Genomic DNA, 13686 nt, shown 5'->3' with positions numbered 1-13686 from the left:
TGTACTTGCACTTATGGGATGTTACTTAAAATCAGAGTTTTCCATTTTTCAATGTAATTGAACATATAATCAACACTTTTTGTTTTATTTATGTTGTTTATTTAAACACTGTCCATTTGACAAGAAGTGACTCTAGATGGCTTACAGTCAAGAAAAAAAAAACAAGATTAAATATTGTATACTAAAATAAAACAAATATAAACAATAAAATTAACTTTTATAGTTTGATCACTTGCTTTCTGAGGTATTACATAAACCAAATGTGCTGTACGTAACATTTCTGTATCCTATAAATAGACTTGAATACATTTGCAAGCTTTAAAAACCTGCTGGGAAAATTAATGTAACCAATAAATTTGTCACTTGTGGAATGTTACGTACAATCAAAGTTTCCCATCGTTGAAGCGTCATATATAATCAATGTCTTTTAGTGTTTGATCACTTGCTTTCTGTTGTATCACATATTGTAAATGTATGTATCTTTTCTTTGTACACCTTCCACTTGACTTGACCTCCACTTTTTTAAATATTTTTTTTTTACTTTTCCTGAATTACCTAGTGATTAGTATTTTCAGGTGGGCAAAGAAGCCCCTTTGCAAAGGTATTTTATTTACAAAGTTGGAGACATTATCTTCTATTTATTTCAAACAAAATTATTGGCCCACTTATATATGGAGAGCAACTGGGACCATTTTTCTAGGTGTGGCCTGTTGGAACATGTTGAGAGTTGAAATTTCTCTGTCTCACATTTATTCATTTCTTCTTGTTGTAAGTTGCTCCCTTGTATTGAGATCTGGCCTCAGCATGATTATGTAGCACTTGGGGATGAAGATGCAGCCAAGCAATCCAGCACTAGAGGACAAAATGGAGAAGACCTGCACAGCCACCATGTATTTCCCTTTGGTGCTCAGGTAGCTGGGTACAAAACTCACCCAGACACTGCAGAAGACCAGCATGCTGAAGGTGATCAGCTTGGCTTCATTGAAGGCTCCAGGCAGATTCCTGGCCAGGAAAGCCACTGTGAAGCAGATAGCAGCCAGGAAGCCCATGTAGCTGAGAGTGATATAGAACATGACAACAGACCCTTCATTGCATTGCAAGTTTATCACTCCAGACAGAGAGTGGAGGTCAGAGTCAGGGAATGGGGGAGAAACTCCAAGCCAAATGCAGCAAATAATAATTTGGACAGAAGAACAAGAAAGGATGATGGAGTTGGCCAAACTCTTCCCCAAACATCTCTTCACTTGGTTTCCTGGTTTTGTGGCCAAGAAAGCCAGCACCACCGTGATTGTTTTGGCCAAGAGAGAAGAAATGGCAACTGAGAAAGTGATGCTGAAGAGTGTTTGTTGGAGAAGGCATGTGGCTTTCTTTGGTTGACCAAGGAAGAGAAAAGGAGACAAGAAGCAAAGCAGGAGGGAGACCAGGAGGATGTAAGAAAGGTCCCGGTTGTTGGCTTTGACAATGGGAGTTTCTCGGTATTTAATGAATATAATTAAAACAAGGCCTGTGATTAGGAACAAAACTAGGGCAAAAGACACCAGGATGATGCCCAGATTTTCTTTATATAACAGGAAGGATATAACTTTGGGGATACATTGAATTCGGTCCTCATTTGGATATTTATCATCCGGACATTTGATACATTTTTCCATATCTGAGAAAATAAAAAAGCAACATTTCCTCAACATTCTGTCCTTTTAAATTTCAAGAAATACATTCTTGGAACAACAGCTGATAGCATGAGCATTTTCAAAGAATCATTTGTTAATATTTGAAATAGAAAATTTTCTGAAAAATATAATTATATCTCTGTCATTCTCTATCTATCTATCTATCTATCTATCTATCTATCATCTATCATCTGTCTGTCTATCTAGCTAGCTAGCTAGCTAGCTATCATCTACTGCCTATGAAATGTGCAGAACCTTCATAGGAACCTACAATATTAGAGGTTAATAATTAGTGACTTAATCTTTCTAGACAGGCTTCCTGAGCCCTCCTGGATGGCACTTCTTAATATAATGGACTCAGTTTTTGTAACTTATGAACTCTAGTAAGCTGGCAGAGAAAGCTAGGAGAAATGGCATTTTGGCAGAATGAGGTATCTCCGTAACCATCTACAGCACCTCATTGTGGACCACTAATACCTCCCCATATAGGCCCCCATAGAATACATTTGAATAAACTTTCCAATAATTATCCTCAGACAATTCCTCATGTTTCAAAGAAATCCAATCTTCCTAGAAGTCAAATGTAGATGGAAATTCCAAACTAAAAAGCAGAAGAGATATTTTATCTGGCAGTAGTAAAGGTTGCCCAATCTGCCACACTATCTTATCTCTTCCTAGCCCCAGGTCATTTTGCTAGTCTTCCCAGGTTTAATCTGTTTTTGAACATGTATTTTCATGAAAATGCTCTGAATGAATCCACTTCCATAAGATCTATCCTTTTCTTTTGTGTCACCCACCTTCCTTATTGGAGATGGTCCCCTCCGGACAAGGAATGCAGTCATAGCAGCAGACTGGCTCTCCTTCTCGAGCCCGCTTGACAAATCCAGGATGACAATTTTCCACACATTTGGACTGAGGCAAAGGCTAAGGAGAAAGACAAAGGAATGCCAAAGAAAATGCATTAGGTCTAACCATCTGTAGAATATAAAAATAAACATGAACATTAACAAAATAGTCTCTGGCATAACTTTGACAGAATAACAGCATAACAGAATATCAGATTTGGAAGGGACCTTGGAGGTCTTCTAGTCCAACCCCCTGCTCAAGCAGGAGACTCTATGCCATTTCAGACAAGTGGCTGTCCAGGCTCTTCTTAAAACCCTTTAGTAATGGAGCATCCCAACTTCTAAGAGCAAGCTGTTCCACTGGTTAATTGTCCTCATTTTTCAGTACTTTCTCCTTAATTAAACTAGTTTCAATAATAATAATAATAATAATAATAATAATAATAATAATAATAATAATAATAATAACCACCCCTCTGAGGAGCTCTACCTTGTCGTGGTGGAGGGGCTTGCGTGCTCTAGTGATCCTAAGGGCTATGCTGAACAGGTGCAACCATATCAGACAGACCTTAGGTGAAGGGCTAGACAAAATCTGCTCCACAACCCATTCAAACATGGTGAATACAGAAAAAATGAAATTTATGCCGGCTGAACCATCGCCCGGATTAACAAGGGTTCCGTTGGATGCTATGGCTCCTGGGCATTCTACGCAAAATGAGTTACAGGGCTCAACTCCCTCTGCTAGGCAACCAGGGCATGGAGCTGACAAGCTACTGGAAGAAAAACCCAAAAAGCGAAAAATCTGGACCAGGGAAGAAAACACCTCTATTATGGAAGCTTACTATCAGTCTGAGCCAGCAAAACATGGATTTCAAAAAAGAATGTATCAGATTTGGAAGATGAACCATACGGACTGTGACACCAGTGAACAAAGGTTAATGGACCAACGACGTGTAATCCTAAACCACAAATTTTTCACTACAGAAGAATTAATAGCAATAGAAGAGAAAGCAATTAATGGTCTGAGTACAACAACAAAGAAGAGTAACATCAAGAATGATTTCCAGACTCAAAAGCAAATTGAGGAAGAAAGGGAAGAAGAGGATACTGAATTGGATGAAGATAAAGAACAAGGAAGCACTAAAGAACAAACACCAACAGATAGTGCTCAATTAGCTGGAAAAATAAAGCACCAAATGGAAGATGATGAAAGAACACGTTTGCCAAAGCTGAACCAAGTGAACCGGAAAGAATTGAGAAATGTACTAAAAAAGGTCAATGAGGCTGTGCAAACTATCCGAACCACTACATTAGCCGAAACTAACCAACTGATGTATGCAGCAGCTGTCATAACCACCAAAGAACTGGGGTTGAAAATACAAAAGAACCAAAGAGGCAAGAAGGGGAAGCCTAAGTGGAAAATTCGGTTAGAATTGAAGATCAAAAAAGTACGTGGAGATTTGAGCAACTTGAAGAACCTAAGGCAAGGTCAGCTAAAGAACAAGCAGGTCAAAAGCAGCCTGGAAGCAAGATACGATCTAAGGAATAAGGAGATTGCAGTAGTAATTGAAGAGCTGAAGCAGAGGGTTGTTGCCATCGCTGAAAAGATTAAAAGGTATGAAAACCGAGTAACTCAGTTCAAGGAAAACTCACAGTTCAGAGCAAATCAGCACCAGTTTTATAAGAATTTAGAAAATGGAAACGGAGTAACAACAAATGAAAAGCCTGATAAAGAGAAAGCTCTGAAATTCTGGAAGAATTTGTGGGAAAACAACAAGAAGCACAACAGAAATGCAAAATGGATCAAACAGGTTGAGGACTCTATTAAAGTGCATAAAATGGAAGACGTGAAAATAACAAAAGCAATGGTGCAAAGACAGTCAAGAAAAGTGAAGAACTGGAGTGCACCTGGACCGGATGAGCTGCATGGCTTCTGGTTAAAGGCACTTACAAGTCTGCACAAAAGATTGGCAACCCAGATGAACCAGATCCTAAAAACACCTGAAAATGATGGATGGATGACAACTGGAAGGACATTTTTGATCCAAAAAGATAAAGAAAAAGGAAAGGACCCTGGAAACTATAGGCCAATCACCTGCTTGCCAACAACATACAAGCTTCTTACTGGTATCATTGCAAACCAAATCTATGGATACCTGGAAAGAAATAACTTGCTTCCTGTAGAACAGAAAGGATGCTGCAAAAACTCAAGAGGAACAAAAGATCAATTGCTGATCGACAAGCTAATCCTAAAGAACTCAAAGAAAAGACGAACCAACCTGTTCATGGCTTGGATAGACTATAAGAAAGCATTTGATTCAGTTCCCCATAGCTGGATCAAGAAATGCCTGGAAATATTAGGCATCAGCAGCAACATACAAAAATTCATGGAATCTTCAATGAACCTCTGGAAAACAAAACTTATGGCTAATGAAGAAGAACTGGGTGAAGTTGAAATTAAACGAGGCATTTTCCAGGGCGATTCCCTTTCACCCCTACTTTTTATACTCTCAATGCTACCACTGACAATCATTTTGAAGAAGATGAACTGTGGATACGAACTTGCAAAGAAAGGACTGAAAATCTCGCACTTGATGTATATGGATGATTTGAAGCTGTTTGGTAAAACAAAAGCTGAACTGAATTTATTAATTGAAAACACAAAAGAATTCAGCCAAGACATTGGTATGCAGTTTGGAATTGACAAATGTGCAACAATAGCAACCAAAGCAGGCAAGATCATAGAAGAGGATGGAATAGAACTAGAGAATGAAGAAACGATAAAGGCAGTAAAATCAGAAGAAGGCTACAAGTACTTGGGGATTTTAGAAGCCTCTGACTTAATGCATAATAAAGTCAAGGAATTAACTTCAGCCAAGTACATTCGACGAATTCGTAAGATATTAATGTCCAAATTGAGTGGAGGAAACATCATAAAAGCCATAAATACCTGGGCTATACCTGTGATTAGATACTCTGCAGGAATAATTGACTGGACCCAGATGGAGTTAGACAATTTGGACAGAAAAACAAGGAAGCTTATGACAATGAATCATGCCTTGCACCCTAAAAGTGATGTTGACCGATTATATTTACCAAGAGCAGAGGGTGGTCGAGGACTCCTACAAATAAAGCAGACTGTGGAAGAAGAAAAATGCAGCTTGAATGGTTACATCCAGAAAAGTGAAGAACCAATGATTAAGGAAGTAAATAAAGGAGGCCTTTTAAAGACAACTAAAACAAAAGCAGAATATAAGAAAGAAGTAATTGAGCAGCGAGCTGAAAATTGGAAACACAAAGCTTTGCATGGCCAATACTTGAAAAGTATTGAAGGCAAAGCTGACCAGAAACTAACTTGGAACTGGTTAAGATCAGGAGTACTGAAAAAAGAAACTGAAAGCTTTATTTTGGCAGCTCAAGAACAAGCCCTAGCCACAAACTGTATGAAGGCAAAAATTCAACATGTTACCACCAACAGCAAATGCCGCCTCTGCAATGAGAAAGATGAGACAGTCGACCACCTGATCAGTGGGTGCAGCAAAATTTCACAAACTGACTACCTACAACGCCATGACTGTGTTGCTAAAATCATTCACTGGAAATTGTGCCAGAAGTTTGGATTTGAGTACAGCAAAAACCACTGGGAACATCAGGTTGAGAAAGTTTTAGAGAATGAGAAACTCAAGATCTTGTGGGACTTTAGGATTCAGACTGACAGGCACTTGGTCCACAACACACCTGACATAACAATAGTTGAAAAGAAAAAAGTATGGTTCATTGACATTGCAATACCTGGTGATGCACGAATTGAAGATAAGCAGCAAGAAAAAATCACAAAGTACCAGGACTTACAAATTGAAGTTGAGCGACTGTGGAAAAAGAAATCGTGTGTTGTCCCGATTGTAATTGGAGCCCTCGGAGCAATACCCAAAGGGTTACCCCGCTATTTAGAAATTCTAAATTTGCCGGACATGAACATTTTGACTCTACAAAAAACCACCTTACTCGGAACAGCTTACATCCTCCGACAATACCTTAACAGTTCCTAGGTCCTTGGTTAGGACTCGAGCTGCTGAGCTATTAACCAGCCTCAAAGGCTGTGAATCTCACTAAAGATTAACCAATAAATAATAATAATAATAATAATTTTATTTATATACCGCCCTCCTCCCGAAGGACTCGGGGCGGTGTACAGCCAAAATTAAAAAACATAAATATACAATTTCATAGTTAAAATTAATTAAATTCATCAAATAGTTTTGGCCGAATTTTAAAACCCAAAGTTAAAACCCAATTTAAAATCATTCAATTAGGTAGCCCTGCCTGTCGGGACAGAAGGGTCTTGAGGGCACAGCGAAAGACCCGGAGATCAGAGATGTTACGAATATCCGGGGGCAATTCATTCCAAAGGGCAGGAGCTCCGACAGAGAAGGCTCTCCTCCTGGGTGTCGCCAGCTAGCATAACATGGCCGACGGTACCCTGAGGAGTCCCTCTCTGTGGGAGCGAACTGGTCGGTGGGAGGCTGTTGGTGGCAGAAGGCGGTCCTGTAGATATCCTGGTCCTATGCCATGGAGCACGTTAAAGGTGGTAACCAACACCTTGAATTGCACTCGGAAGACCACTGGGAGCCAGTGCAGCTCGTGCAGGAGAGGTGTTACATGGGCGTAACGAGGTGCGCCCATAACCACCCATGCGGCCGCATTCTGGACCAGTTGGAGCCTCTGAGTGCTCTTCAACGGGAGCCCCATGTAGAGAGCATTACAATAGTCCAGACGGGAGGTGACGAGGGCGTGAGTGACTGTGCGCAAGGCATCCCGGTCCAGAAAGGGACGCAACTAGTGGATCAGGCGAACCTGATAAAAAGCCCCCCTGGCTACGGCTGTCATGTGCTCTTCTAAAGACAGCTGTGAGTCCAGGAGGTCGCCCAGATTGCGAGCCCTCTCTGTGGGGGGCAGAGATTCACCCCCAAAAGTCAGCGATGGCACCAGCTGACTATACCGGAATGCCGGACGCCAAAGCCACTCAGTCTTGGAAGGGTTGAGTTTGAGCCTATTTTTCCCCATCCAGACCCGCACAGCCTCCAGGCAGTGGGACATCACATCAAGGGCATCATTGGGGTGGTTTGGGGTGGAGATGTACAGCTGGGTGTCATCAGCGTACTGATGGACTCTCACCCCAAAACCACGGATGATCTCACCCAGCGGCTTCACATAAATGTTGAACAGAAGGGGTGAGAGGACCGATCCCTGCGGCACCCCCCAGGCGAGGCGCCTCAAGGTCGACCTCTGCCCCCCTGCCAACACAAACTGCGAGTGGTCAGAGAGGTAGGAGGAGAACCACCGTAACACGGTGCCTCCAATTCCTAATCCCCTCAACCGCTGCAGCATGATACCATGGTCGATGGTATCAAAAGCCGCTGAGAGATCTAATAGGACCAGAACAGAGGAGCAACCCCTGTCCCGAGCCCTCCAGAGATCATCAGCCAATGCGACCAATGCCATTTCTGTGCTGTACCCCTGCCTGAAGCCCGACTGGTACGGGTCCAGATAGACAGCTTCCTCCAGGTACCAGGGTAGCTGTCGTGCCACCACACTCTCGACAACCTTTGCCACAAAACGAAGGTTGGAGACTGGACGATAATTTACTAATACAGCCGGGTCCAGGGATGGCTTCTTGAGGAGAGGCCTCACCACTGCCTCTTTCAAGGTGGCGGGAAAGGCACCTTCACTCAAGGAAGCATTTATAATCCCCTGGAGCCAGCCTCGTGTAACCTCCCGGGAGGCCAGTACCAACCAGGAGGGACATGGGTCCAATAAACATGTGGCAGCACTAAGCCTGCCCAGAATCCTGTCCACATCCTCGGGAGTCACAGGGTCAAACTCTTCCCAGATAATATTCTCAAGACTCACCCCCGTCTCCCTCCCCGGACTCATCCAGTCAGAGTCCAAGCCTTCCCGAATCTGAGCGACTTTATCATGCAGGAACTGTACAAAATCCTCAGCTCGACCCTGCAAGGGATCTTCCCGCACTCCCACCCGAAGGAGGGAGTGGGTCACCCTAAACAGAGTGGCTGGGTGGTTCTCTGCAGATGCGATAAGAGCAGAAAAATAGTTAGATTTTGCCGTTTTTATCGCCACTAGGTAGGTCTTGATATAAGATCTCACCTGTGTCCGGTCCGATTCGGATTGACTAGTCCTCCAAACACTCTCTAGGCATCTTTTCCAACGCTTCATCTCCCTCAGCTCCTCGGAGAACCAAGGAGCCAGTTGAGGTCGGCATCGGGTCAGAGGCCTCAAAGGTACAACGCGGTCCAAAGCCTCTGCGGCCGCACTATTCCAGGCAGCCACCAGGTCTTCAGTCGACTCGTGTGCCAGAGTCTCTGGAAACGGCCCAAGCTCCATCTGGAACCTTTCGGGATCCATCAGGTGCCTGGGAAGGAACCATCTAGTCGGTTCCATCTCCCTGTGGCGGGGGGAAGCAGCTTGAAAGTCTAAGTGAAGGAGCGAATGATCTGTCCATGACAAGGGTTTGATGTCATTCAAATGAATGAATGAATGAATAAATAAATAAATAAGTTTCAAATGAATAAAAAAACTAGTTCCAAATAATTGTCAGTATTAGTACTGTTTTATAAGGCCTTAGTAAGACTGCACCTGGAAAACTGCATCCAGTTTTGGTTACCACTTTACAAAAAAGATGTTGAGCCTTTGGAAATATAGGAAAGAGCAACTAAGATGATTAAGGGCCTGGAGGCCAAAACATATGAAGAACGGTTGCAGGATTTTGTTCTGCCCCAGCTCTGGATTTCCAAGGATATTGACACACACCAATGGTCCTTATCAAATTTATTAAGTAGCAAGAATAAACAAGACCGGCAAAGGTTGGCAACCAGCCCAGAAAACAAGATATGATAAACCAAAATATTCTGATAATAAATACGAGTTGTTTCTAGCAAGAAACTTACTAATGGCGTGTGATTTAAATAGGCTAAGGGAGTGGCCAATTATCGTCAAGCCTTACTCTCGAGGAGACCTCCTCCTCCTGAGTACCCACTCCTGCCTTTTGGCAGCCCTGCGTGCTCAAGCATTGAGGAGAGGCTCCTCCACTTCGCTCTCTCCACATGAAGGAATCTCTGGAGGTTCTGAAGGCCCTGGCTGAGTCTCTGCCTCTGGCACCACATCCTCTTCGGCCTCCTCACTGTCCGACGCGAGCGCTGGCTGTGTAGGCTGCTGGCGTGACACCACACCAGCCTCCTCTTCATCGGAATCAGTCACGATCCGTGCAGGCCGCTGGTGGGCCACAACAGATTTGGGTTGGCTAATCTAGAGAAAAGAAGAACTAGGGAGGACATGATAGCAGTATTCCAGTATTTGAGAGGTTGCCACAAAGAGGGAAGCGTTCAACTTATTTTCCAAAGCACCAGAGGGCAGGACAAGAAACAATGGATGGGAACTAATCAAGGAGAGAAGCACCCTGGAATTGAAGAGAAACTTCCTCATAGTGAGGACAATTAACCAGTGGAACAGCTTGCCTCCAGAAGTTGTCAGTGCTTCATCACTGGAGGTTTTTAAGAAAAGACTAGACAGTCACTTGTCTGAAATGGTATAGGGTATCCTACTTGAGCAGGAAGTTGGAGTAGAAGACCTCCAAGATTCCTTCCAGTTCTATTCTGGTTGAGATTAAATTTATTTCCCATAGGGACAGGACCTCCATTCAGTCTTGACTGAAATTTGAAATTTCTCAGATTCATTCCAAACATGAACTTGGACAGAGAATTGCCAATTCTCTGTAAACACAATTGTAAACACAATCCCCATCACTTGAAGGCCTCTCTCAGTGTTATAGAGATACTAAATTGTAGAGGAAATACAAAAGAGTCATGATCTGTGTCCTAAAACAAATCACCCAGCATTCATGTTGACATGGCTGAATGAGCTTGAAACTACATTCCATATTTTAGCAGCTGAAGGACACCATGGTCAATAGTCCTAAAGCAATCACAGAAAACTGTAAGAATTCTACTCCCCACATTGAATTCTCAGTAAAGATCATTTACCATGGTGTTCAGACTTAGCTCACTTGAAATGGGACCTAAGGATTTGGAAAACACAAAACACTGCAATATTTCACCCACATTCAGCAAATGTAGCCATGACAGAACATCTTGGTTGATAACAAGTCTTTGTCTTTCAAAACTCCCCAGTAGTTTTTTGATGGTATTCTTCCTGGGGACAACCACAAAGTTTAAGATGTTCAGATCTGCTGCTACATCTCCATTTTGGTGCAAGTACAGTTTCATTTTGGAAATATTGCAAAACTCATTCTTCTCCAGAAAGGGATGAAACTAGAATTAAGATATCCAGTTATTTTAAAAGCAGAAAACTTGATTTCTTTTTACATGGTCTTTTCATATTTAAACCTTTCTTCTACATTTTTTTTAAAAAAACTGTCAGATATTCTTAGTTGGGGATCAAATGTTATCAATATCCTCAAAAGCGGAAAAACAAAGGTTCAGCAATATTTGTCAATCATATATTGACAAAATACATATTGTCAAAATATAATTGACATCCTTCATCTTGCACTGTGGGCCTTTCTTAGCACTGGTAGGTTGAGATCACAGGTGGGCTGCTGGGAGTTCGCAGGGGTTCGAGAGAACCTCTAGCTATGATTCTGTACAGTTTGCAGAACCCCCAAATGCCACTCTTGGCTGGCCCACCCCACCCCTCCCCTCCCAGGAGTCCCCATGCAACCCATTCGGGATGCAAGTAAGTGCAAGGCATGCACGGAGGTTTGGGGAAGCCCACCCCTAGTTGAGATGGTTCTTTTCCTTGTACTTTGGAATCCTTTGCAAAAGGAGCAACGTTGAATGGATCCTTGTCAAAACTCCATACCTGCCATGGCTGCAGCCTTGGGCCTGCCAACCAATATTTGCTGTCCTTCCTCCTCCTCCTGGATCTGGAGGAATATGCGGCCTTCAAGACATGGACCAGAGTCTTAATGACAGTGTAAAGGTCACGGTCATTTGAGATCCATTTACTATTCCTTTTCTTTCGGGTCTCCAGGGGCATTTTTTGGGTGCATCTTCTCCTGCCTTTCGCAGAAAAGACATGCTTTGAAAAAGAACAGTGAAAAGACTGACTTGCAAATTGGTGTTGCACATAGATGTCAGGTTCAAAGTCATCCTTTTGAGGATTTTTTTTCTCCTTAAAAGCAAAGGTCCAAATACTATGGACATATTTGAAAAGAGAATAGTATTTAATTTCTGAATTCCAAAAGAACGTCATGATCCAGACTTTCCTTGGAACAGGTCCTGGCAAACTATCAAGTGGCTCATGAAAATAAAGAAGTCTGTCCAAAAAGGAAGGATGTTCTATGAAGTGAACAAAGACATTGACTTGTCTCCATTTAGAGAGGGCATCCTTGATGGATGCTGTATCTCCAGTTGTTGAGAATTGCTGCGACAGAACAACACAGATTCCATTCCTGACAAGTACAGGAGTCAAAGTCCTCATGAAATTCTCTCCATTTTCTGTATCTGCAGCAAAGAGACCAATCATGGTCCATCTGAAATGGAGGAGCAGAGGGACAATTGCTGGGTACTGGATCCCTTGTTTGGGGTGCATCCGGTGGAAAAAAGGGAATTGACTTTTATCACTCAGAGCCTCAGAAACAAAACCATAACTAATCTGAGAAGAAAAAAAAAAACAATGAAGAAGGCTGTGTTATATATGGGATCAGATCAAATCCAAAGTATTGGGTTTTTTTAAATAAATCCAAATACTGTAGGTTCTCATGAACATATTACAAATTATTTATTTCTAATTAGATACTGTATTGGGCAATATCAAAATACAGACTATAAAGCATAGAAAATTAATATAAAGCACAGAACATTAACAAGATTTAACAAGAACAAGGTAGAATTAAAGGGAAAAAAAAAACAAATGAAAAAGGAATATAAACAAAAAATGCAAATCATATTTCTTAATCATTCTCACAATTTACCAGAACCATACCTATATCAGTAATGGGTTTCACCTACCTTTATGTTCTGTCCCTCTTCCTCACACAGGCAAACATAATACCAAGCACGCCTGCCAATATTTTATTAGGTAAACAGATTAGAATTCTTGGCAGACCAAGGTTTTGGCAGCAAAGTCGGGGTCACAACACTTTGCTACCGGTTCGGAACTGTGAGCAGACGCATGCCACTACCGCTTCACCCGAACCGGACCAAACACTAAGAATGAGAGTGATGTGCCCAAAGGAAGCATTACCCAAGGAGGAGACATCTTCGATAGTTTACCACATCAACTGTGCAAGCAATTACATAGGGGAAATGGCCAAGCGGTTACAGACCAGAGTGCACAAACATGAACTGGCTATCCGACAAAAGGAACAGCGCTCTCAGATCTGGACACATATGAAGGAATACAAACAAACATTTGATTTTCAAGAAGCTGAGGTTATTGTCCATGAGAGGACTAAAGGAGGATGCCTACTAAAAGAAGTGTGGTTCTCCAATAACAATTCCATCAAGAGGCATATCAAACTGCCACTGGCCTACTAGGCTTTGAAACACCATTTAGACCAGAACTCTTGATTTTGATTTACTAATGTAGACAAGTATTATGAGGATAAGAGCCAAGTCTTCTTCATTAATTCATTCAACCAAGAATCCTTCATTAATCCTGGTAAATCATTAATGTCTAGACTTAATAAAAAGTATGTCATTAGTAAGGATTGATCCTTCTTCTCATGGCTCCATTGAGTCCAAACCACAATCTCCAACAACTGCTTCTGTGAAGGGCTTTGATCAGTGCCAACAGCCTGTGTTCCATTTTAAGAGCAATCAATTTCCTCTGTAATTTTTCTCTGTTTATTGTATCAAATGCTGTTGCCAGGGTTCCAAGTAATATACCCACAGCAAACAGAACTAACATCTATAAAGACAGAAAAAGGGTTGTTGTGGGGTTTTTTTGGCCCTATAATTTCTATGTCCTTTTTATTTTCTTTTTATATATAAATAGAAACTACTATTGCCATTTTCCACTCAACTGGATATAGCATTTTTATATGTGTAAATGAATTGCCAATAGAGGGCCCTACTAACTGGGATACATTTTCAATGGTTCAGATGGTAGATGGTCTTCTGCAGGGGTCTTAT

The 13686-nt window shown here is 41.9% G+C and overlaps 1 protein-coding gene across 1 annotated transcript; it reads right to left on the bottom strand.

Annotated features, from left to right (window-relative positions):
* Positions 1-529: 529 nt before the first annotated feature.
* Positions 530-12199, bottom strand: LOC132710358 (vomeronasal type-2 receptor 26-like). Its single transcript, XM_060686392.2, has 3 exons — positions 11411-12199; positions 2468-2594; positions 530-1654 (listed from the first exon to the last, which is right to left on the bottom strand). Exons 1-3 carry the CDS (start codon positions 12140-12142, stop codon positions 750-752), a joined length of 1764 nt encoding a protein of 587 aa, XP_060542375.2. The 5' UTR covers positions 12143-12199; the 3' UTR covers positions 530-749.
* Between the last annotated feature and the right edge of the window lie 1487 nt (positions 12200-13686).

This window comes from Pantherophis guttatus, chromosome 2 (assembly GCF_059756535.1).
Source record: "Pantherophis guttatus breed Tessera chromosome 2, ASM5975653v1, whole genome shotgun sequence".
Taxonomy (NCBI): Eukaryota; Metazoa; Chordata; class Lepidosauria; order Squamata; family Colubridae; genus Pantherophis; species Pantherophis guttatus.
This window is presented reverse-complemented; position numbering and strand designations above follow the sequence as displayed.